This window comes from Filicampus tigris, chromosome 11, assembly GCF_054856515.1.
Source record: "Filicampus tigris isolate MCC_2025a chromosome 11, RoL_Ftig_1.0, whole genome shotgun sequence".
NCBI lineage: Eukaryota > Metazoa > Chordata > Actinopteri > Syngnathiformes > Syngnathidae > Filicampus > Filicampus tigris.
Window position 1 is genome coordinate 8,661,663 of NC_141227.1, and position 24,376 is coordinate 8,686,038.

A 24,376-nucleotide genomic window follows, 5' to 3' on the forward strand; every position below is an offset into this window, starting at 1 on the left:
TGTTTCAAAGTTTCCACCAAAGAAAAAAAACTGGATGTATTTTCATGACTCTGCACAGTAAGCAAAGCGCTACTCAGAGAGTAATAAACTTGGGGATTGTGCGAATGCTTTCAACATTATTTGAAATAAAATACAGTTTACACCATTCTGTAAATTACACATTTATTTTCAAGAAATCTTTTAAATATTTGACAAAAAAGTGAAGGAAACTGCAGCAGTTGGCTGGCTATATTTTCCATCTGCACCTCTTTAAATACATATTGTACCACCAGTTAAAACCATTATTGTTTGATGGAGAAGGCACTTGGCTTGTGTGAGGGAAGCTGGAAGGTGCAGGGCCAGAGCAGCTGTGACAGTCCTTTTAAAAGCATCATGATACTCATTCATGCAACTTAGGCAAAACAAACAAAAAAGAACAGCCAAACACCCAGCCAGAATGAACTTAAATCATGTGACTAAAAGGTTGCAGAACAAAAACGAAACTAGAAATTTCCGCGCATGTATCTCCCATTGTTGTTATTTTGGTACACTTGAGTCTTGGCAACCGCCGGCCGGGACAAACCAAAAGTTTGGTTTGCAAAGAGATGCAGCTCCGCTCATTATTTTGTCCTTTTGTGGAGATGAGAGTTTTTGGGTGAGCTACACACGTTGAAGTGTTAGAGCCTGGAGAGCAGGCGCACTCCAGGCGCTACATGGCAGTCGGCGGTGCGACTTTAAGGGCTTCGGTGGTGATGCCGCCTTTGCCTCACTGCTGGGAGAGGAAAGCGTTCCTGTTGGCCTTCATCTTTTCCAGCCGCTTTACGAGGTGGTTGTTGGTCATCTCCATCTCTTCGATCTTGTCCAAAGATGTGCGCAGCTGCCAGGCAACAACATAGTGGATTACACAAACCGTGCTTGTGATTCTCACCAAATGAAATGACCATCCTTATTTAGTATATGACATTTTATATTGTGTACGCTCCAATGTCCCTCAAAGTGTGGTGTGCGGGCTCCCTCTATTGGTATGCAAAAGAATTACTGACCTAAATGTTCAAATTGTGCATATTACAGTAACATCATTTTTTTTTTTAATCCAATACCTGTACTGTTCAGACGAATTTAACTTTGAAGCTCTGAGCATTTGCATTACATTTTCACAATAGTTTTCATAAATGTAATTATTATTGAATTACTGAAATCATTAATTTAATTTCCTGTATCTAACATCTATGATAATTCCCGCGAGCCCATTTATAGCTTTTTGCATGTTAGCAATATTCTAACAGATCTTTGTTAGATGAAATTCTACGGTTTTAATTGAACACGTTGGTGTTTCATGATACAATGTTTAATTCTGTGACAGTTTTGCAGTAAACATCAACTGGGAGTGACAAACAGCTTGAAGCAAGAATGCTTGCTTCAAGCCTCTTATTTGCTGTCTAGTCGGGCTAACAAAGAAATGCAAAAGATGTCAATGGGGAGAGAGAACATTTTGATCCTGGTTCCTCAGACAAGTTAACGATGTTTTCAGCTGCTACCGCTAGTTGTAGCTGGTTTCATTTTCTCTGAATGTCCATCCTAATAAATCATGCAATTTGTAATTACCTCTCTCTGGAGTTTGCGCTTTTCTGCTTTAAGCTCATCTTCTATTTTCTCCGAGTTGTCTGCGCAAGTCTTGTACCTGGACACTTGCCCTTCAAGCCTGTTTATCTGAAGCAAGAAGATGAGGAAAACCCTGTTAGTCATTTCCACATTTCGGAAGCATTTGACAAGCAATCTGTACTTACATTTTTTTCCATTGTACCCATTTCCTGTTCTGCCTTGGAAAGCTTGAATTTGTATTCGCTAATCTGTCTGTTGGCGTCTCCTGCAGATGATACGCGTTTTGAAATGAAGATGACTGATGAATGTGTAGCCCAATCATGACACGCTCAACTTACTCTGCATTTCAATGAAGGTGAGGTCGGTACCATTCTCCATCTTATCTCCGTCTGTGTACACGCTGTCCGCCTTTGAGTGTTTCTGTCGCTCCTCCTCCAACTGATTCTTCAACTTCCTGATCTGCGCCAACAGCTCATCCTTCTCCTCCGCTAACTTTCGTAGCCTGACATCTGTCAAACAGAAAGAAAAGGACACGCACTGCAATCGGTTTGGAAGCTTTATTGGAATTGCGGAATTTATTTACCGTGTCATGCCATTGTACCGCCTCATTTACTTCTTGGTGAACAGCAACACCAATGCCCGGACAAACACTTCTAGTGTGTTATTCAAAAGCCTTTTGCGGGACTTACCAAGCGGACCCTCTCCTGCAGATTCCAGTACCTGGGCGGCTTCTTGCGAGACCAAGGTGATTCCCGAGGACACGGGCTCGTGGTTGATGTCTCCGTTTGGTGTGCCATCTGGAATGATGACTAGCCCGTGTGTCTGTGAGGAGACAACACAAGTGTGACTGAGGCCAGACATCTTACATTGGTGCCTTGAGATACAAGTTTAATCTGTCCCCTGACTGCGCTCTTAACTCAAAACGCCAAAAAAATCATTTCCCCATTGAAAAGAATGGAAATGCCATTACTACATGGCAGCACCCCCCCCCCCCCCCCCAAAAGAAATCAGTACAAATATTTATAATGTGTTTTTAATAAGGAAAATGCCACTCGCCCGGATGAATTCATTGCGGCTCCTTCTGGTGTGGTGACTTAGCCACAAGTGTAATACAGACACAAAGGAAGATGAGTTTCGCAACTACTTTAAGTGACTTTGTGATGCAATTATTGTAGATTTTCATGGACGATAAAGAATACAGAGCACTCAATTATTGGCACCCCTGGTTAAGATGTGTTCAAAGCCTTGAAATACAGGTACATTCCATTTTTACTGCAGAAGGATACGCTTATGGTGAAAATTCTAGACACGTTTGACCTGACAGAGAATCAATGTCCTCCCATGGCCATCTCAGTCCCCAGACTTCATCCCCATTGAAAAGCTGTGGAGTGAGCTAAAAGAGTGGGCTAAAGAGGAGTCACTGGATGATTTAAGAGGAATGGTCCAAGATCCCTCTTTCTGTGTATTCTCCACATCTTGTGAAACATTATCGGAGAAGATTTGGTGCTGTTTTGTTGGCAAAAGGGAAAGAATTATTTCTTAATATGGGATTGTTTTCCCACTGAATAAATGCACTTGAAATAAAGGTTGGATTTGCCCTTTCTTTTTTGTTCCAATATTAGAAAGATACAAAAAATTCAAAGTGATTGAACATTTCTTAATCAGGGGTACCAATAATTATGGACGACAATGTACCGGTATACAATATCGTCACTGTTAGGCAGAAATCTTTGTTGGTGTATGACAAGAATGGACTCTGGTGGAAGTCAATGGTATTGCACACTGCCCACTTACATGTTGCAAAAGCAGTGAGTAATTTATTGACATGCAGGGAACTTTTGACCACAAGTATATGCTTTGCTTTCAAGCTGCAAATGTTTGCAGGGATAGCCTTGCACCTGTAAAATGTTACATCTGAAGACACCGTGAGAGTGCCGCCAACAGCAATATGCACTGGCTGCGCCGTGCAGCGACAGCTCATTTCTAACGGAAACCTATCAAGGACTGTTTGCGTACTCGTTTTGACAAAAAGGACGTTTGTGCCAGAGGATGCACTTATTTTCCCATTATCTGCAAAGAAAAAAACATGCATTTACATTTTTTTCTGTTGATATTGAAGTAAAGCCTGGTCTAGCAATCAATGCAGAACAGAGCGCATCTCTGATGTTTTGAGTTTTCTCAAAACTGCCTCTTTGGTGCTCTTCAGTCGAGGGATCAATGCAGGACTTCAAAAAATGGAAACTGAGGCACTCAAAGTATTTTGGATTAAAAGGCCTTTATTTTAACATGGCCAGTTGGAGATAATGCCTACGCGTTTCAGCCTTGGTAGGCCTTCTTCAGGGCAAGCTTTTCAAAGCCTGTTCTGTTTGGTACCAGCTGAGATAAAACCAAAGCCATTGTCATTTACTTTTTCTATTATCTCAAAAACAGTACTTTTAATATCATGATTGGCTGAAAATGTGACACCAAGCCAGACACCAGATTCTGGAACATTCCTGAAGAATTGTAGCCTACTCCCGGTGGCCATTGATCTCGAGTTCATTCATTTTCTAGTGTTTGGTTGCGACAACAGACTTGGCACCAGAGATTTGAAAAAGGGATTCTAAAATCTTCCAAGACTTTTTCTGAAAGCAAGCCTTGGTGTAAACAAGTGACAGTTTGCAAATAAAGCTTAGTAGAAACTTGGGTTGCCATCAGATTACTGATCATTTATAATAATTTTGGATCATTTTCAGACGGCACCAGTCATTGAAACAGGATTAAAATCATTACAATTGAAATATGGAAATGTTCTTTATTGTATCTGTTGTAGGGGTGCAATTAATGATTATTTTAATAACTGATTAATCTGCCAATCATTTTGTTGATTAATCGATGATGCAAATAAGAAAACATTTTAATTCCCATCCCTTGACTCAAAAACATATCGTTGCACCTCGAGTCTGTAGCATTTTAAGACCCTTGACCAAATGATACAAGGAAATTAAGTGCTTAATTTTGGAAAATCTATTCAAAGGCTTTTTAAGAAAACCTTGTAAAAAATGAACATGTCTAAAGAGAAACAGTCATGCTTTCTTGAAACGTAGTCATTTTCGAACACCGCCAAAAGTCATGACTGACAAGCAACCCACGTCACAGCTTAATTTGTTATCACGTTGCAGGACGACCGACCTACCTCTCCTGATTTGGCCTTCCCCTTGAGGTCAGCAAGTTCATGTCTGAGCTCATCTCTCTCATTCCTAATGCAATCAAAGTACTCTTTCTGCCTCTCTAGGGCCTGGCCGCACAGACACACGACAGAAGACAAGAATGGACAAGAGGCAGTGAAGTTGGACAGTCGACAGCGATGCACCAGCACACGCTTGCCGTGCCTCATGCACAATCATGCGGCGTGCATGCCAAACCAACAGTGAGAATGTACAAAGCTAGTTGGAAAGAAGAGGTAAAGAAAAAGCATGAATGACAGAGTGCGCAAGGAGGGGAAACACAAACACTTCATGGCCTGTCAAAACTGTTCACGTGTGAAATGTGCAAATCATGCCGGATGATTTACTTTTAAACACTCAATTGTATCAGCAATCACATTGCAGAAGTTGATATAACGCTAGCCAGTCATGTTTTTTATGCTGCGCGGTGTTCACGGCAAGCTTTTTAAAATTGTATTTACTGTGCGCTAAGCTTGTTGGATCACAACTAAACACCTTGTTATTTTGACATGCACAAACTGCTACATGTGAGTGCACTGCCTATGACACAAGGGTCCATTATGCAGAGAGCGTGAGAGACGAAAGATCTGCGCAGCTTGAAAGCCGGACCATCTTGTGCCTCTCAGTCTATGGCAGGATCTATGTGGGACCTCCTACCCCAATCTTTTTGTCCTTCCAGTTTATTGTTTCCTGCAGGTCAAACACCTCTCTGGTGAGCGCATCTAACTTAGCCTGAGATCGCTGGTTCTCCTGGAGATGTGATGAACAGTCACAAGAATGCAGAGTACAAGACAGGAAGGAAATATTCAATGGAGGACAGAATAAGCAAAAATGCACAGACAGACAAAATTGAAACAGGGTGAGAATAATGTTTTCTTTTTCACAGCGGTAAGGAAGAGGAAGGATTGTGGTGATAGCTGTCTAAATATACACGAATTAGAGGGAGGCCAGTGTCAATCAGTCCTTATCAGGTTACTGCACTCAGTCTGAGCAGACGCCTGCACAGAGCCGCTAGCACTTTCATTGTGCTGACATTGTTGCCAGCGATGTGGTCACGCAAGCAAGCACAGACCTACCTCAATAAGTTCATCTCTCTGACGGATTCCCTCTTTCAATTCTTCTTGTTTATGCTGCAGGACAGTACATGTGTGCTTTTGCCTTTCTAGTTCCTGAAAAATTGATAGCATGTTTCAAAGACGTCACCCAAAACACACTAAATTCTAGCAGATCACAATAAAACATATGAACGTAGACTTTATTGGTAATTTCACCTTTGATTTTTCTTCCAGCTCTCGTTTCATCTCTGACATTTGCTCTTCCATCTCTTCTATGACGTCTTTTAATGTGTCCACTTGGTAGATGAGGTTGCCTTTGTCATTGTCCAGCTGTGCATTCGATACCATTGCTTTCTTATATTTCTCCTCCACCTCGGTAAGGGATTCCTGACATGAAATCGAGCGTTTTAATAACACAGACTGAAGCACTGCTAACCTCTTTTTTACAAACGCTGACCTAAAAAAAACGTTTTATGTGGCCTAGGAATTCCCCTACACCTTCTTGGTACTTGTTTTTTCTAAAGACATTTGTATAATATTTGCAGAGCAAGCATCTAAAAGAGAAGAACTACTGTGAACTAGGAAAGATGAAGTAAAGTAATCTACTTCAACTACGGGACGTAAGCTACATCAAACAGTACCAAGCGCAAGCCGACAATGAGTCAATTAAAAAGGCTGAATTTCAAAACATCACTGCCATCAGTCAGCAGGTGGGGCATGTCACTGCTACTTCTTCCACAAAAATGTAGGCTTGTCTTCAATTGTGGCCACCAACAGTAAATTGGGTAAAAACAGGAAGTGTGGGAAGTTCATGCAAAAGAAACGTCATTGCAATTAAGACAGGGAGCACGTCGATAACATGGCCGTATGGTTAGGGGGAGACAGGGGTGGGGGAATATGAGAGCATAGGCAGGGGGTTAGTGACGCCATACTGCTCCCAGAGGACAAGAGTAGGCATGCCGTGAGCTCAAGCCCCTCTACCTTCAGCTCTTTAAGCCCCTGCATGTATCGCCCTTCTACATCCTGAATCTGGTCCTTTAGTTCATAGATATCCTGTGGAGCAGATGGAGGGAATGGTTGAACGCGGGCTACAAAGAGGAAGGGGATGATCAAGGAGAGATTACAAAGTACACGTGCTGCCATCTCTTAAAAGAATTTGGCTGGAATACACAGTACCAGCACACCCACATACAAGGAATAGCTTCAAAAGGTCACGTCATATCCCAGCCTCCCGTGCATACATAAAGGAAAAACTGGCCAAGTAAATGTTTAGAACAGCCGAAAGGACAAAAAAAGAAGCAACGCTTTGGTGAGATTCATGGGCACAGAACAGTTACAGACCATAGAGTAAATATACAGCGTCCCCCAGCTTTACTGCAGTTCTTTGTTCCTGCCCTGCCCCACTTTATCGCTGATTCCAACCCCAACCTCGCAAATTGTTTATGTGACGGCACAAGGTAAGAGCTATTTGTTTGCCTTACCCTTAGCTCGCTCAGGCTAGTGTCTGGGTCATACACGCTGCCGGCGTCTGCGCTGCCCCGTCGCGATGAGGTTCCACCCAGCGAGGCTAAGGTTGCTGCTGACAGGCCTGGGGTGGCGCAACGGGAAGATGGCTGGAAACACAACATACAGGTGACCAGTCAAAACAAAAAAAACACACAAAAAGCACACACAAATAGTCAACTAACAGCGCACAAGAGTCAAATCATTCTGTAGCTGGCATAGCCACAGTCACTTGCTTGAGTTGTGGTTTGATAAACCTGATAAACAGGCTCTTGAGAATCCTCAAGGTGTGCACGTGTACAAAATTCAAGTTTTGCTATTCATTTAGTTGATGGAACTACTAGTTGTGTTATGTTCCCGCATGATACAGCAATACCGTTTCCTGGGGACAAATACATTTATATTTCAAATTGATGCGTTTGAAATGTGTACATATGTTGTGAACTGTTTTCAATAAAAAATATGCTGGGGAAAATAAGAAGGGTGAACTTACCCGACTGTAATCGGAATACTGTTTGTCACATTTTTCGTCCAGCTGAAAGAAGCAGAAATATGGTATGTTACATGAGGAGACAATTTTGACAATTGAGAAACTATTAGTAATCATGCTCGTCGCAGTTCTCCACTCTGAAATTTAGGGAAATTAGTTCACGTGAATCAGGAAGAAGTGCTGCAAGTTTACAGATGCAACACAACTAATCACAATAACGCACTACTCAAGAATGCACTGCATTTATCACATTTTATTTAACACACAAATGCTACGTTAAACTACTAGAAGGCTTTCTACCAATATATTGAGTCATAAAATTGCCAAATCACAAACCGTGCGAGGATATCTTAAAATAATGTTATTTTCAAACCATGCAACAAAAGAGATATTCCATCACTCAGTGCTGGGAAATGAATCTGGCGACTTACAGCATCCAGATCTGGGATGCTCAAATCATCCAGATCAGACACAATACTGCCCCTTCTGTTGGAGCGGCTGAAATAATCAGCCGCAGACTCACTAATGTCAGAAAAGTCAGACGACTACTTTCAACAGACACAAGACACAAGAAAGAGGAAGGCAGAAAGGGGGGGGGACACATCAATATATGGTATTGAGAACTAAACAGCAAGAGTTGACATTATAACCCGTGAGAAGTGAAGAGCATTGTAGATTAAGCACTGTCTTGTTCCTAAAGCTCACCGCACTGTCCCTGCGGCCTCTGCTGAAGCGTTCTTGGGACACGCTGCTCACAGTGTCATCATCTGAGGAAGACTGACATGGGCACGCACGGAAATATTGACACAAAGCACACGCCACAACATACACCGTGAGGATCCCCACTCTTGTAGTCCGACAGCAATATCAGATACAAAATGCAAGCTTTCACTTAAGTTCAAAAGATATTATCTCAAATCTTGTTTCACATCCTTCAAGGCTAATGATACGATAGTGTCCTTAATATCAAGTCAGAGAATGACAGAGAATGATGATCAAAGTTAGAGAGCCCTGCAGCGGGGGGACATCTTGTGGGTGAGATGTTAGTGGACATCATGCGATTGGAGGCTGATTAGAGCGCTCACCACAGGGCTGCTGCGAGTGGAACTGGCTCCAGAGGAGTACCAGCTATATTCAGAGGGCTGTGTGAAAGGGGATAGGGGTGGCAGAAAACCAGATTAAGACAGGAGGGACAGAATTTGAGTCAAAAGCACAAACTAGGCAGTTGTGGTGCTCATTTTACATTGATAAGACTTACAGCTCTCGAACCCACACTTGAGCCGTAAAGAGCAGCGTCGTCATAAATAGAGGCCTGAGGGCACACATCGGAGACAATGCAGGACTCAGCAAAAACAGAGAGGGTGCAGAGCTGTGTAGCTGTTAGGCTCGAGAGGGTCATGCAGTACGTAGAGGCACTCACTGTATCCCGTTTTATAGGTTCGGCCATTTTCTTTCATTGTTGTATGGCAAACACACCCCGATTTCATTCAAAATCTGTCCTCACTCTAAATTATACAACTCAAATAACATTTCCTGGAATAATACAGCTGACACTGCTGAAGAGATACAATATACCATTGAACTAGTAGTGGGGGGGAACACTGCAAATCAGAATACTCATCTCAAACATTTGTTTGTAGAAAGTTAGAACCATCCATAGGAGTATAGAATTAGTGCTGTTTCTAAATGATCCATTTATGCATTTGAAAAAAAAACATGGTAGTGTGTTTTTTGTGTCATGGAGCTTTTTGTAGGATTGTGGACAAAACTGATTCCCACAAAATGTAGTGGATCGATCCATTTTTGACACAAATTAAGTTATTTTTAACCCAACTGTTTTTAGAGTGTAGGTTAAACTTTGTCTGTAGTTCAAAATGAGATAAGCAAAATCGTGAATATGATGGGAATCCTTGTTCAACGAGATATACGATCTTTAGGCTTCATCACACACACCTAATATTGCTGAGGCATAAATCAGTGGCCTCTGCCAAGAGTTAAGATTATCCAGGACCTAAAAATAAGCAATCTGAGTCATCCTGCCTGCGCATCCTAGAGCATGTACAGTACATGGCCACAAGGGAGGGGGAGGTCTACCTCTGAAGTAAACGCATGCAATGGCAGTCTTCATACAATGGACAGAAACTGACCATGCTATAGCTACGTGACAGCACAGTGCCAGTGATGGAGGAGGAGGAGGCAGTGGTGGTGGCCTGTCAGAGAGTAGGGCAACAGTGGAATGTCAGTTCATGTGAGGAGGAGAATTCCTTTCAGTAGGTAGCGGTACACAGAAACGGATGCATTATTTGCTGAATATACAAAATTTCAACAAGACTCGCAGCCAAAGTGCTGGCAAAGGTTTAATGGCGGTGGTGCGCGACTGTGCCTTTTCACAACAATGCAAATGATCAAACTAACAACTTTAGACTCGTTAGTACAGTGTGAAGGCTATATTTTTAGTCAAACAAAGGCTTTTATACCCAGCAGTCTGTGTATGAAAGGAAAATTAGTTGGGTAAGAAGACAGACCCGTGGCTGATAGGAGGATATGGTAGAAGTAGGTGGAAGTTTGGTCTTCGATAGGCTGGTGTATTTCCTTTGATCGTGGTACAGTCCAGTCTAGAGGGGCAGCAACCCCCCAAAAAGTAAAAAAACAGACACACAATCACGAAACACTACTTCAGATTCAGATTGTGTAAAACAACACCTGGATTTCAAAGTGCAGGTCTGTGATTACTGTTAACAGGGGATCACATTTCTTCTTCTGAGTTGAGATCCAGAACTTAGGTATACTTAGTTTTGAAAACAATGCAAATCGATTGACTACTCTGTGCCTGTCAAGTTCCATTGTCAATTGCTTGATGCAGCAGCATCAAAATCAGAAACAAACACATCGGGGAGACTTCAGACAAAAAGGTTGTCTATGATGCTTGTGTTAACAGCTCTAGCGTCTGTGACAAAAGACATCTCATGGTAAAGCAAGGCACCACTAAACTAAGTAATGTCGATGAATGTATCAAGTCTAAATCAAATTCAGTAGTTAAACCACCAGAGGTTTGTGCTACTATGTAAAGGGTCTGAGGTTAAAGCGAAATAGTAAATATAATGAAATTGAAGTTCTACTAACCAGAAGATCCTTCCTGGAGGAGCTAGATGAAGACTTTTTATGGCCATGTAGATCATTGTATACAGAACTCTGTTTTCCCCATGAAAAAGTCACAATCTCAATGAGTATCAATGACTAATCAGATATGTATGTGTCTGCAATAAATACATACAGTGGAACGTGAGCTCTTGAGAGTGGAGCTATTTGTCACACCTTCAGACTGAAGAGAGAACAGGAGCAAGGAGGAAAAAAACTAAATGTCAAATAGGTGGTGAACACCTTTCATGAGCTTGTTAGGTGTGTAACAGGTCAATCAAGTCATCAAGCAAACGCTCTCTCAAGAACACCGATTTTAACCACAAGCTGCTACGTCATGGAGGTACTCTATTTTATGAGGAAACATAAAAACAAGCTACAATATTCATTTTAAAAAGCAAACTGGGAACGTTCCATTCACAACAGTATGCAACACGCAGTACACAAAGACAACTGCACATGCACGCAAAACGCACCAAGAAGTCTTTTCTACGGGAACTGGATCGACTCCTGTTAGAGTCCAAGTCACGGATGGCTGATGAGCTTGACTTCAAATGCAGTACATAAACATTATCATACATCCACAATGAGCATGAACATAGAGAGGCATTTTACTGGACTTCTGTTTAAAATGAAATGATATAACAAACCATTTCCTAGCAATAAATATTATTTTCAACAAGCGTGGATTTTTGAGCGTGAATAACAGCGGGTGTGCAAAATGTACGCACTCTGTAGCTGCGGACAGACATGACATCATCATCCAGGCCCTGTTGATGTTGAAACAAACAAAAAAAGGGACAGAGAGGAGAGATAAAAGGAAATGTAAGCTAGAAAAAAAGGAAGTAGGAAAGTAGGGCGGAAATATACACACCCGATGACGGCTGCTCGATCTACTACTACTAGTGCCTCTAGCTTTTTCTGAGTCAGCCTGGAGTCAAGAAAGAAAGTCGGTAAGAATTAGAGAGTACAAGAGGCACAATTACAGGGGTGGATTAGGCCAAAACGTTGCTATGGAAAGCCCACACCAAGCAAAACAATCATCCTGTTTATGACCAAATGGATAGCATATCTGTCTTCTACTGTTAGTCATTTAATATTCCTTTCAGACAAGTGTATTAAAACAAAGGCGGTAGCTATTTGAGTTTCATTCAACATTCAACAATTCTAAAACATTACTACCGCTACAGTCTTCATCTCCCATTCCCCACTGTAGCAATTCTTAAACAGATAGAATAATAAGACCATGCAAAGACAATTCGTTAACATGCAAAGCAATTAACTGAATGCAAAGTACAAGTGGAATCTGAAAAATGGCTTTGTGCCCAAACTAAACAGCATGACTTCCACCATCGATTCAGTCAAGCTGAGAACCATCCACAGCAAATACACTAATGCTATTTCCGCAGGGAGGTTCATTATGGTCAGTAACTCAAGAGTAGCGTATTAAGGGTCAAAACTAACTGGAGCTCAAACCCACACAACAGGCTGCGTTAGTGGTCTGCAACACTCCCACTCGCCTACCATCCACTGGTGGATTTGACCCCATTTTTTGCTGCTACTGCTGCTAGATGAGCGGTAAGAAAGCTGGACAGAGGGAGGAAGTGCCAGGAAAAACATACAATCATAAATCACACAAAACTGCTGAAATTTCAATCGTGGCCAACAACTGTTTCAAGAATAGAAATGTTGGTATTTGTGTGGACATGCAAAGGGTTTTTATTTGCATGTTAATTTTTTTTGTAAGAAATATTTTGAGCTTCAATGCCAAAGCAGTCTTCTGCCTCAGATGGGAAAAGGTTGCCATGTACAAGATTAAGTTGACAGCCAAGCGAGCACAGGATATAATGTGCACCAACCATACTGTATTCTCAATGTGCAAGTGAAAACTCTACGTGCAGATGCAGATCCAAATAATGGAACTCGAAATGTAAAGTGAGATGAATTTAGAGGTTACGTGACTCATTTTGGAATAACTATTATATTGCAATGTTTACACAGTCAAGAATCTAAAAGAGGTTTAGATTTTATAGTTCGGAGCCTTGACTTCACAGACAATCAAAAGCGTCTTTTAAACAGAAAGTTTGCGTGTTTTACACAAACCCCAGCATAGACACTATTGTCGCAGCACCGGTGTGCCTTCACTCAGCGTAAAAAAACAGAGGCACAATAAATCCGATGACGAAAAGGCTGTGTAACAGTTACCTTTAAATTTACATTTGTGTAGCTGGGTTACCATTACAGTTTTTGGCCCCCAAAAAAGTGATATTTCTAAAATGTTTATAAAGTACAATACTTGTAGGTGTTTCCATTGAAGAGTGTTTGGCTTCAGAGGAGCAATTCTCATAAAGTACCATCTCGCGAGCTCTCTTCATTCTCGTAAAATCTCATGAAATGTTCTGGTGAGAGGGTTGTTTATGGAAGATGGACTCCCAGAGTTGTTAGCAAAACCTCCAAGGTCTTGCGATTACTTTGAAACTGAATGATATGCCTTTATGATGGGAGGAGTTTGTCCCAAGAACTGATTGCTTACAATGAGTTTATAAAATTACAAGATATACCTCTTTCTGCTGACGTTCAAGTTCCCTCATCCGAATATCCCTGGCCTCTGCCCGCGCTGCTCTCTTTGCTGCAAGCCTGGCCTCCGCCTGTTGGACACAACATGGAACACACTTGTTAGCCACTCAATAACTGAGATACCTCAGAAGCAATATCACATATTACCAGAATGTTTCATGAAACACAGAAAAAAAGCAGTAGCATTATGGGTAGAGCAAACAAAAAAAAAATCAAAATGATAACTAGACCCATCATTAACTGTAACAAACTGTCACAAAAGGAGAGCAATTGGTTATTACAAAATGCACAGGGAAACAAAGCAATTTAAAAGGACACCACCATGGGAAAATCTAGAAGGGAGAATTAAACCTTCCTTTTTCCTCAGGTGATTCATAAATTGAAATCAAATTCATCAAAGGATCAAAATGTAATATTATGTACTACTGGACTAGGCTGGGCTACAGAATGAAACAGTTGGAGACCATCTAACCAACTAACTGTGATGTCCAGTTCATTGGATGACCATTGGTTTCAGGAATGTTCATTTTAAGGTCTCGTGGTGCAGATTCCAGTAGAACATTAACACATTTGTAAGCATGCAAACAAGAAACATGAGAAAACAATGTGACCCATAATAGGTATTGGGCTACTCGGTTAGCAAATATGAAAAATGAGCCTAACTATTTACTGTTCTCTCAGAGGCACTCTAAACATTGCCAACATTTTAGTTAAACTCATTCACTGCCAGTGACAAATTTACTTTTCACAGCCCAGCCATTCAATGCCAGAAATGTATTTATATTTTTTTCAAATTGTTTCAAACGTTAGGGTAAAAGAGGGTCTGAAAATGTCTGACAGTGAATGATTTAATGACAGGAGCTTATCTGAAAGTTCCCCTTAGTCCAAATGCAGTGGTACCTCTACTTACGAACGTCTCTTCATACGAAATTTTCAAGTTACGAAATGCCTCAACAGGACAATATTGCCTCTTGTTACGAAAGAAATGTCAGGATACGAAAAGTAAAAATACAGTATGTGCTGCTACTCGCAGCTCCGGAGTTTCCGGTGGGGGGTGGGCCAACAATCCCCGCCTATAGGCTGGTCCGCCTCTGATTTTAAACTGGTTTCCGTCAGCAATTCCAACTGCAAACTTCAATAGCACCCCCCCGGACGATATTTGAACAGAAAGTTTGGGACAGAGAGCAAAAAGAGGTCCTGAGAACGCAATGCATACTGCATTGTACTTTTCTGCCTGATGAAAATACAAAGATAGGGGGGTTCCAAGAGTTATTCAGAGTATTTGTTGGGGATTGCCTAAATGAAATATGCTTTCTGCAAAGTGGAGACTGATGTAATTGGAAGATACCGATGAGATGGCTGGCCCTGTGCTTTGCACCTGTTGAGCTGTGTGGCTGATGAGCTGCTCTCCACAGCAGCACAGCTGAGGTCTGCCTATGTCTATATATATCCTCAGCTCAATGACAAGCACGTCATGGGACTGTCTCACTAATCGGAAAACAAATTCAACCATCAACTCAACCGTAGTAGCACCTAATGATCTTTTATCTGAGAACGATGCCGTTGAGCTATAAAGGGCATCTTGAGGTTTTTAATCAACGTTTTTTGAGGCCATGTCAAATTTATGACCTCCCATTTACTAAATATGTCCATTTGGTGTGGATGATGAGGGATCAACAATATATTACAATATTTGAAATTTAAAGGTGACATATAGATAATGTAACATTTATTTGTTTATTTGTATACAGAAACTCAATATTCCCCAAATTAACACCCTAACCATCCCCAGATGGAGTTTCTCCACCGGTGACTTGATTGCTAGGCTGGAAGAAGTTCAAGAGCGAAAGGACCACTTTGAAGCAACGGCCAAAACATGATTTTGTCAAAGTGAAAAAGTAAGTATAGCTGCAGTATTAGTAGCACAGATAGTCTTGCCTTATCAGTATAAACCAGCATTGTTTTTTGATAATAATGTTTCAATACTGTTCAACTAATTGGTCGACACCGGGGATAATTGTGTTTGGCAATGTCATGCGCCACGCCATTACATTGCTTAGCAAGTGTATTTTGGTGGCTTGGTGATGAATTCTGCCTCTGCAAGTTATAATGAAAAGGAGCCTATACGTGCGTCATGAGCAAATTTAGTGAGAGTGCAGAGTGTTGGTTTTGGCAATCAGCTATATGTCTTACCATGCACAGATGAACATCTTTTAAAGATACTTGGGTAACCCCTTTACAGTTTTATGGTAGTTAACAATTCTTAATTGTCGGTAATGTGAGAGCACTTTTGTGCAAGGAAATGGTACACAGCTGGCCATGCGTTTTCAGAATAGAAAACTCAAAACGGATGTGTGTTCGTCACATTTACTGGACTCTGCTGACTCCTGACTTCGAGGAAGTCATTTCTCCAGGCTTGACTGTGAATGTTTACATAGTGTTCCTAAAACATGCAGAAATCGAGGTAATTCCCAACTGTTCACATACTTTTATATTCAATGTTATTTATTCATAATCTTGGGGTAATTTGATGAAAGCACGTCATAAACATGTTATGACACTGGGAACTGTTTTAAGTTGTGGGAAGAAAATGTTCCTTTAAGGGATTTTGCAATAGTAAATTTGAGTTGAGGGTTTCTGGGTTTTTTTTTTTATACACTGCAATTCCCTCCTCCCAAATGATTGTTGGTGCTTAAGCTTTTTCCATTTCGTTTTTTATGACCTCTAAATGTCAGATTTAAGGGTTAGGTGACTGTTTCAAGGATGGTTTGGACCTTAATAGTTCTCAATGTATTTCTGAATCAACTGATAAACTTTTTGAAAATTTAAAATTCAATAGCCATCCTCTTTGTAGTAGACGTGAACTGTTACTTAAAGTAGTAATCAACCCAAACACATTTTTTTTCAAGAATATGTTCCCAGTAGGCCCATTAGTTGAAGCACAGCATTCTGACGACCAGTCACGGCTCAGCTTCGTTACCTGACCCCTGAGCAGTTGTGATGTCATTCTCAGTCGACAAGTGACAAAATGGCCTCCCCCAAACTTCCGCTGCACAGTGACATCCACATGAGCAGGCTTGAGGTGGTCCATCGTGATCGACTCTGGTTTACCTCCGATGGCCACCAGAAAGCTCTTATCCCCTGCTTCCACCACTCATAAGGGCCCCTTGTCAGGGGGCTGCAGCGAGGTCCTATAACCGGCGGACATGGCGAACGAAGACGTACTTAGCCCAATGAAGGTCCGCGGGTGCATAGGAGTGGGGGAGATATAGGAACGGGGACAAAAATATCGACAACTCCATGGTACACAACATGGGAGGCAGCAGCTACAGCATCAGTGAGGAATTTCCGAGGGACATGCAGTGGATGGCCGTAAACCAGCTCAGCAGATGATGTCTGGAAGTCCTCCTTGAGCAGATCGGACACCCAGCATGCTCTATGGGGTCTAGTCAGCCCAGTTGCTGTCCCTAAGGCTGGCCTGCAGAGCGGCTTTCACAGAATGCTGAAATTGATCACAGAGCCCGTTGCCTTGTGAGTGGTACACCGCAGTGCTGTGAATCTCCACCACCCAGATCCCCAGCGACTGCCGTCTTATGTTCTGGCCCCTTTCCAACCCGAATATGCATGCATGTATACGACAATCGGAATATCCCGAATGCACGGAGCACTTTGCGCATGCTCAATCGCAAGGAATCTTGGTCTTTGTAGTACAGGAAGTGCTTGTATGCGCGGTGTTTGGCGCGCAAGTCATCAGAAATACATGTTTAGTGATAAACAAAACAGCGAGAGCTAAAGTACGACACTACACTTTTAAAGCGAGGAGGAAATTGTCTGCTTCATTCGTGCGGTAATTGACATGGATATGTGTTGTATTGACGGAAGCAAGTAACATGCGGAGATGACGTAAATTGCGTCATGCCGTCCGTGCCTCGCCATTTCAATTGGTCTATTTAAATGTGGGAGGTAACTCTCTCCGCTCAAGCCATGTAAACGGGTTATTCCAAATGACTCTGAATTTTGACCTTAACCCGAATATTGACTGCATATAAATGTAGTCAATGACGAGATGAAGGTACAAAGAACAGCCTTGTGTCTTTTACTCTCCAGACTAGGGCTGTCCCAAACGATTATTTTTCTCCCGATGAATCGATCGACTATTTTTACGATTAGTCTAACAATACATTTTTCGATTAATCTAGCGATTATTTTTGCCTTGACGATTATTAATTCCAAAAAAACACTCCTGAAATCTTATTCAAATTCTTTATTAAAGTAAAAAAACCTTTTGAAATTGAATGAACAGTCACATCTCTTTTAGGAAGGCATTAGGGCCGCACGATGTTGGAAAAAAATGACATTGCGATTTTTGGGGGGTTTGCGATGTTAAAAATAGAATTTTCACCAGATGACTTGAATAGATTTGTTTGGGAATAATTTGGTTAACTCATCATGACATCATTGTATTCATATAATATCGTTTAATCCAGACTAAGGGGGTTCATCTGTGAATGATGATTGCTGTACATAAAAGGGATCACAGCGGTCATGTCTCTGTAACATTATTATTATTATTATTATTATTATTTAACATTGTATCTCACACTTCAATGTAAACAGCAGCAAAATATTAAACATATTTTAAACAAAAAATAAAAAGAGCAGGTGCACTAGACCCTTGAGTCATTTAAAAATAGAAGAAAATAAAAAAACCTCTAAAGCAGCAGCAGAGTTATAAACACCTTTAAACTAAACTATCCATCCATCCATCCATTATCGATACCGCTTATCCTCAGAAGGGTCGCGGGGCGTGCTGGAGCCTATCCCGGCTGTCTTTGGGCAGTAGGCAGGGGACAGCCTGAATTGGTGTCCAGCCAATCGCAGGGCACACAAAGACAAACGTCCGCACTCACAATCACACCTAGGGGCAATTTAGAGAGTCCAATCAACTTACCATGCATGTTTTTTGGAATGTGGGAGGAAACCGGAGTACCCGGAGAAAACCCACACAGGCACAGGGAGAACATGCAAACTCCACACAGGGAGGCCGTAGCCGGGATCGAACCCACGACCTCTGAACTGTGAGGCGGACGTGCTAACCAGTCGATCACCGTGCCGCCCCTTTAAACTAAACTATAAAATATAAAAAAATTAAAAAGCAGGTGTACTTGCGCCTGAGTTGTTTACAAAAATATAACATTAAGATAATAAAAACTTTGTGAAACTGCAGCAAAGTTGTAAACAAATTAGAACAAAAATATTAAAATTTAAAGTGCAGGTGCAATAGTCCCCTGAGTTGTTCACAAAAATATAACAATAACTAAAACGGTCTGTAACACATATTGCATCCATGATTTGTCGGTGCTGTTTGGACTTATTATCATAAGGAGTTATGCTGGCGAACGCGTCTGTAATTGTTTTTCGAGTAGATGAAGTTTCACCTCGGGTCCCACTTCTCAGTTTGAACTGCTCATACAGGGTCTTGTGACGGCGATTGCAGCAACAACGGTGAGGCACTGTTGGCAAAGGATGTTTTGTTGTTCTGAATCTTCCTTTTTATAGCCGAAATACTTTCATATTTTGGATATTGACTTTCTTTTGGGGACTTAATCCACTGCCGCTTCTGCCGCCTCCTCCATGTCGCCTGATAAGTGGAGGGGGAGGGGCCAGTGACTGATTGGCAGGAAGGAGGGGGTGAGCGAGACAGGCTGTGTAAGAGCACGGAGTAGCTTGCTGCTTTTTTGAAGCAAAACAAAAGTTTGCGTGTTGTCAGAAAAAAAAAAGTTAAAACATCGCACGTCCTACGATGTGACTATCGCGCATGCGCACATCACAATCGCGATGTTCAAAAGACACATTGTGCAGGCCTTGAAGGCATCATGACGTGTGAACATGAATGAGGTATTTATCTATACATAACGGTGAAACAATGTGTGCGCGCATGTGCAGCAGCCCAAGTAAAAGAATTAACATCTGTGCTTAAACCTGGAACAGATAAAGCAGTGCATACTTGAATATTATAAAAATGAAAAAGCACACATTATATATTAGTACAGTCATGGACTATGGTTAGTAGGCCAGTGTTTCCGCTAGGTTTTATTTATTTATTTATTTTTTTAAAGCAGCGGGAGCAGGACGTCATCCTAAATACGATCTGTATGCTGTGCTGCGCCCACAGAGAGAATTTCCAGGAGCAGATATATAAACTGATGTCGTGGTTTACTGTTTATAGGTACATAAAGCAGCGGAACCAACGTAATATTACCTACAAGCAATTTCAGTAATTATTAGTTTGATGGATTTACGATACTCCAGCTTTCTGCTTTCTCTTGTCTTCCAGTAGTACTCCTGAGTGACGTCGCTTAAAGTTTTAGTTCATGGCTGATGTACCCATGAGGTGTGGTACGCCAAATCAGCTTAACAGAGGGTGCAGATGACCAACTCGCTCGACCTATCTTTGAAGTATGCCCATACTTTCGATGTTTTTGTCCGCTTTTTTAGCGGGGACGCTGGTATCCGGCCCCATTTCTGCTGTGCGCACTTGTTTACAACTGACGCAATGCACGCTTTTAAACTCTTAAACTCTTAAAGCAACATTGTGTCATATGTCAGTTTTTGCTGATTATGGCGGGGCCATGTGGACAAAAGCGGTAGTGTTTTGACAAAAATCAACCACATTTCCCATGCGTGCCAGCACGTAGTGTCGTGAAATCCTGAGCCGTCCTTATAGCGAAAGGAGGAAGTGAGTATGCCGTAAAGCAATTCAAGACATTCGTATTTTTTTGTTTGCCAGGGTTGATCCCATCCTCCTCAAAGTTGCTTTGTGCCAGTAAAAATGATACAGACCCCCTCAGGGCATGAAGTCCCATTCAACTACTGTACTTGACGTAAGTCAATGTTTCATCAAAAGAGTTGTGAACATTTTTTATTAAGGTCGATTTCTTGCCCAGTGCTACTTTAAGTAGTCACCGACACGATCCCAAATATCAATTCCACTCGCACTTTTGATACTAAAAGTTTGAAAAAAACCAACAACAACAAAACCTAATGCCAGATTATTTAATAAAGACCTATGTATATTTCACTGTAGCATTTCCCTTTAAAATTACATGAAATTAATGTTAATTTTATTTTTTTCCATTTGTTCATACATCCATTATCTACACCGCTTCATCCTCACGAGGGTCACGGGGGTGCTGGAGCCTATCCCAGCTGTCTTTGGGCATAAAAAACTAATTTGATATTGAATAACAATAAAGCTAATTTAAATAAATGAAACAAATAATCCAGTCGCCAGAACAAGTTCTGATCAAAATATGTGATTGCACAACTTCTTTTCAAGGAATACAGTGAAGTGCAAAACATTTAATTGAATACAACAGTGCTTCAAGTAATATTTAGCAAAACCTACCATTTACCCAGAGTTTTAGCAACACAAGTTTGTCACCGTTTAATTCAACTGTGGTGTCTCAGGCTGAACACTGTGTGGCACCCACATAATGAGGTACATGATTTAGCAGAAGAAGAAATGTGACATCATGTCAGAGCACTCTCCTAAGATGGAAATAGTGTCAATAGAACAACAAAGTTGAGACTGATTGTTGAGAATTACAACATGGACCAAACCCAAAGGTCCAATACAAGCCTAGACAGCGAAAGACATGCGTAAATGTAGCAAATGACGAGAAGAAGAAAAGTCATGTCTCTGTTACTCTCCACAACAAAACTGACTGTTTACACAGCAAGCATGAACCTACCGTGAACCATCATTTCTGCAGGCACAAACACACTCCCTTTTTCCAGGATTTAAAAATTGTTGGTCACTGACAGATCTATAACCAATAGAAATAATAACTCCTTTGACGGTAATAATAAAATAATAATAACAATTACTGGAAGTCATGTAAAATGAAGACAATACCAAAATAAGGCAGATGCTGCTTTGCAAGGACAATATTCAACATGTTTCGCACTGACCACCTGAACTCCCCACACAGTCAATCTAATCACTGTTTTGTTGCAAAGAGATTCAAATTTAGAAGCTGGCGGGGTGGGTCAGATGACTCATGTTTCTATGACGGGCTGCCATGACTGTAAAGAAAGCAAATGGAGCCTTGTGCTTTGTGCCCAAGAATGAGGGCCTGGACAGCTTTTAGACAGGAGTCATTCTTAAAATGAGTCATTAAAAACAGATGTGTAAAGGTATGAACCAAATTACAAATCACAAGCAAAGAAGTGACCATTTAGCCAACCTGTTATAAGAAAATATTGTTTTTCCATTATGTTGTCCTTCCATGTTAGGACAGTAGTAAGAGCATTCTGAAAAAAAGAACTAAAGAATGGCAGCCCTGCAGTAGAACAAAGTGAAGTAATACACAGACAAGTTGTTACAAGATAGGTAGTTTCCCTCAGACAAAAACATGGTGCAGCGAAAGCAGCTACCCATAGCAAAACCTGAATATCCACATATTAGTGGGTGTTGACATATAGATGACCACTACGCTTCAATGGAGTAATATTTGATGCATAATGTATGAAGAAATAACTTTAAAATGCATTCATATTGGTATGTATCACACTAATTCATACACATATACTGTATTGTGTTGCATATATTACACCTGATAGTAGTCAGAAAGCAGACCATTTTTCCTAAATCTATTTACCGGTACATATTAGCTATTGTTATCAACTGAAACACCAGAAAGCATATTTGAACAGGATCCATAACTTATATGTTGTTAAAACATGGGTACCATACAGCTTTACATGCTGATTTTGTCATAAACAAAAGCATAACAGAATTTTACATTACATCGCAGTATATTCATGGCCATTCTGTAGATTAATTTATAGGACGGTTTGAGGGACACAAATCATGTAAATGCACACTGTTATACAGCATTATTTTAATATTCATATAAAAAAAATATCATTACATGAATAAGGGATTTATATTAACCTGCGTTTGATATGCAACTGAATATCCTTTCAGTCAGTAACCCAGTCAGATCAATGTCCAAACCTTTTGATAAAGTGCTGATAAAGACTTCAAATACTTCCTACGTTTTAGATTGAGTAATAAATCATATGAACCACTTTTGAGTGGAAAGGAGATCGTAAACAGACGTGAAATAGAAGATCTGAAAACAAACTATATTCTTGAAACACTCAAGCATGTATTTTAATCATTATTTAAAGACTTACCTCTCGTGCAATACTGCTCAAGGCTTCATCTTCTGCGGAGAAGCGATCTTTCAGTGGGGCACGCTTCCTACCAGTGCCTTGTGTGCCCATGTTGTCCCACCAACTGTAGCAGCTCCTCTGGTGATGTGCAAGACGATATGGCGTGAATTCAACTGTTGTAAAAACCTAGTGTGAAAACAGAGGGCAAGTCTTAATCTGATCAGCAAATTCAACACAACTTTACTTCCCGGTATTGGTGCACACTAACCCTAACTCTCCATAATCACTGTGGGCATTATAGGCCATCAAAATCAACCCCCCCTCTCTCCAAATCCTATTCCAGCAAAAACACATCATTCATGTATGCAACAAGGGCTTTGGATAACAGTTGTGCTTGACATGAACCATCTTGAACTGTGACAAGCATAGAATTTGAGCATGCATTTGTAAAAATGACTGATAATAACAATAATAGCAACTATTGCGGCCTGGTTTGAACTGGAGGTTCATAGTGTGGCTGAGTGGTCTGACTACAGGATAGTCCTCACAATCAACACAGTAACGTGTGACTAATTCACTCTATTAAACAGTTGCCAGATTACATTTACAGAAGGAATAGCACCTTGACTGGCTGGTACAGACAAAGAAAGAAAACCGCTAGAAGGACATTGAAAAATGGAAACCATTCACTTCGCACCTCATTTTATTTATTATTTCAAAGAAATTATTGATGTTAGATCAACATGTTCAAGTGTTACAAACACAATTGTCACGAATAAATGCATTGTTATAGTTGACGCTCAACAATCAATGCAAGCGTTAACCAAATTCAAATAGCTAACGTCACTGAACTCCACAAGTTTTCGAAACACTAGCAAATCCAAAATACAATACAATCTTTGAATTCTATCGTTTATGAAACGTAAAATTTAACAAGCCTTGTGTAACTATCCAGAAGTTATTTTGCTAACGTAAAGGAAAATGTTACGCTTGTCAGCACACTGATAAGCTAGCAAGATTAGCATTTGTCTTGTCCAATAGCCATTAACTACTGACCAAACGAGTTTTAACACAAACTGCACAAACCCGAAACAGAAACATGACCTTTGTACAAACGTGTCTGTTTTAATACCACTCTTAACCCAAAACAATTAGTGGAAGTCAAGCAGACTGATTCGGCTGTCGTTAGCTTGTTAACATTGAAGCTAGCCCTCGATTCCCTCAACAGACAGGGGAAACTGGCAGTGCTCTTCCACTCGTATTTCCTACTCAAAAAAGTCAAGTTACCTTCTCGACGTCTATAAATAACCCGCGGTGGTTTAAGGGTCCGACATTAGTCCTCTCTTCAGAATTTGGAAGTGCTTTTGTCCCCACTGACAGCTGTCATCAGTTCGCCTTTCCACCACTGCCTTCCTTACCAGTCTCCACACTGGTTAGCTCAAAGGTTCCCGGATGTTGGGAAAATTAGGGCGTGATGGTGCGTTCAATGGTCGCATCTTAACTAAACGCAACTTTATACAGCAGTTTAAAACAATTACCGCTGCATACAAAGTGTGCATGGAACAAAAATTTGTCGTACAGAATCAAAGATGGTTAAAATAATAAACTATAAAAACAGTAAAACACCAACACAGTAGAGAATC

At 40.9% G+C, this 24,376-nt stretch overlaps 1 protein-coding gene across 1 annotated transcript; it reads right to left on the minus strand.

Moving 5' to 3' along the window:
* Positions 1–145: 145 nt before the first annotated feature.
* lrrfip2 (leucine rich repeat (in FLII) interacting protein 2) lies at positions 146–24,218 on the minus strand. The gene is made up of 27 exons (XM_086045211.1): positions 24,021–24,218; positions 22,755–22,919; positions 13,535–13,621; positions 12,498–12,560; positions 11,848–11,904; positions 11,705–11,743; positions 11,450–11,521; positions 11,110–11,157; positions 10,959–11,027; positions 10,361–10,450; positions 9,983–10,045; positions 9,094–9,147; positions 8,921–8,977; positions 8,541–8,612; positions 8,267–8,380; positions 7,839–7,880; positions 7,324–7,455; positions 6,824–6,895; positions 6,059–6,229; positions 5,864–5,956; positions 5,445–5,537; positions 4,757–4,858; positions 2,271–2,403; positions 1,920–2,090; positions 1,767–1,846; positions 1,585–1,689; positions 146–856 (listed from the first exon to the last, which is right to left on the minus strand). The coding sequence occupies exons 2-27, from the start codon at positions 22,842–22,844 to the stop codon at positions 746–748; spliced, it is 2,280 nt and encodes a 759-aa protein (XP_085901337.1). The 5' UTR covers positions 22,845–22,919; positions 24,021–24,218; the 3' UTR covers positions 146–745.
* Positions 24,219–24,376: the final 158 nt, after the last annotated feature.